Genomic DNA, 1788 nt, shown 5'->3' with positions numbered 1-1788 from the left:
CAAAGCTGAGCTCCCATCTCATCCTCTAGAGAGAGCCAACAACCACAGGAAGGAACTGCATTCAGGGCACTTGTGTCCAGGCCTGGTGCGGGGCTGGAATGGGGGGGAGAAAGGGAGAGAAGTGGAGGGAAGGTGGGAGGCACGGAGGGAAGGAGTGGGGGGAGAGGGAGGAGGACGGACAGGGAGATGGGGAGGAGCGAGAGCCCCCCTCACTTGCCTGAGGGTCCATACCTCCGTCTCTGACTCCCCAGGGCTGCCAGGAGTCACAGGGCAGGGGAATACAACAGTCCTGCCGAGCCCGGATCGCCTCACCATGGACGATTACTGCGAGATGAATCACTCCAGCATTGACGCTGCGGAGCTGGCTGAAGGATCCCAAGATGTTGAGCATGTGGCCCTCCGGTCCCTCACCGTGGTTGTGTCCCTTTGTGGACTGGCGGGAAATGGAATCGTGATCTGGTTTGTCCGTCTGTCTCACAAGAAGACCTCCTTCCTCATCTACAGCCTCAACCTGGCCATCGCAGATTTCATGAATCTCGGCTTCCAGATTCTGTTCTCTGTCCGCCAAATCCTGAAGCCGTTCCTCCACCGCTGCTTTGGTCTCCATGCCCTCTTTATGGTCCTGAGGTGGTTCTTCTACCTCACTGGCCTGAGCATCATGACCGCCATCAGCTTCCAGCGCTGTCTGTCCGTCCTGTTCCCTATCTGGTATCGGTGTCATTGCCCCAAGCACCTGTCAGCCATCGTGACCACCCTCCTTTGGATTATGACCTTTTTGTTAAACATGCTGAGAGGTTATGCCTGCGGTCAGTTATTCACCAAAGAAAAAAAGTTCTGTGATGGATTTAATACTGCCACTGCTGTGTCGGTCTTCCTCCAGTTCGCCATCCTGGGCACGTCCAGTCTGCTGTTGCTCCACCGAGTCCAGGCCAGCTCCCAGAAGCATCAGCCCAGAAAGTTCTACCTGGTCCTCCTGCTCTCGTTCCTGGGCTTCCTCTTCGGCCTGCCCCTCAGTATCATCCGGTTCTATACAACTGAGAAAAAAAATCACATCTTCAATGACATCTGTGTCCTCTTGTGCTGCATCAACAGCACGGCCAACCCTGCCGTTTACTTCTTCATTGGGGGCCTTCAGAGGGAACGGCCCATGGAGAGCCTCAAGGCAGTCCTTCAGAGAGCCCTGGGTGAGGAGACAGAGGATGCCGAGGACCAGAAAGTGATTCCAGCGGGCAAGGTGGACAGCGTGGGCCTCTGATGGATGGTGGGGGGGTTGGCTCCCAGTGGATCAGTGGCCCTGGAGGCACGGTCCCTACAGTCTCGTGGCGGTCACCATGCCTCACCACCAGCAGGATAGAGGTGCCCAAGTCCGCACCCCCAAAGTGCTCCCTTCCCAGCCTCCTTTCTGTGTAAAAACCGAGAGCAGATCACCAGAAGTGGGTGTGTATGTGCGTAGGAAACCAAATGCACACGTTTCAGCCTTTTGCTTGTGCTCAGTCGCTCAGTCATGTTCAACTCTTGCGACCCCGTGGACTGCTGCCCGCCAGGCTCCTCTGTGCATGGGATTGTCCAGGCAAGAATACTGCAGTGGGGTTGCCATTCCTTTCTCCAGGGGATCTTCCCCACCCAGGGACTGAACTCAGGTCTCTTGTGACTCCTGCATTGGCAGATGGATTCTTTACCTCTGAGCCGCTGGGGAATCCCATTAAGCCTTTCAAAAGCTGTCAAATTATCCTTCAGAAAGTTTCATGAAGTCACACTGACCAACCTCAGAAGGTCGACTTTAACATC

At 55.5% G+C, this 1788-nt stretch overlaps 1 protein-coding gene across 1 annotated transcript; it reads left to right on the top strand.

Annotated features, from left to right (window-relative positions):
- Positions 1 to 313: 313 nt before the first annotated feature.
- On the top strand, positions 314 to 1255 carry LOC136169304 (mas-related G-protein coupled receptor member B2-like). The gene has a single exon (XM_065937090.1). It carries the CDS (start codon positions 314 to 316, stop codon positions 1253 to 1255), a length of 942 nt encoding a protein of 313 aa, XP_065793162.1.
- The last annotated feature ends 533 nt before the right edge of the window (positions 1256 to 1788 follow it).

This window comes from Muntiacus reevesi, chromosome 5 (genome assembly GCF_963930625.1).
Source record: "Muntiacus reevesi chromosome 5, mMunRee1.1, whole genome shotgun sequence".
Classification (NCBI taxonomy): Eukaryota; Metazoa; Chordata; class Mammalia; order Artiodactyla; family Cervidae; genus Muntiacus; species Muntiacus reevesi.
The sequence above is the reverse complement of the archived record's forward strand: the minus strand, read 5'-3'. Positions and strand labels throughout refer to the sequence as shown.

What these genes read in the sequence shown, in the direction of transcription:
- LOC136169304 (XM_065937090.1), top strand. Translation starts at nt 314, where the DNA reads ATGGACGATTACTGCGAGATGAATCACTCCAGCATTGACGCTGCGGAG.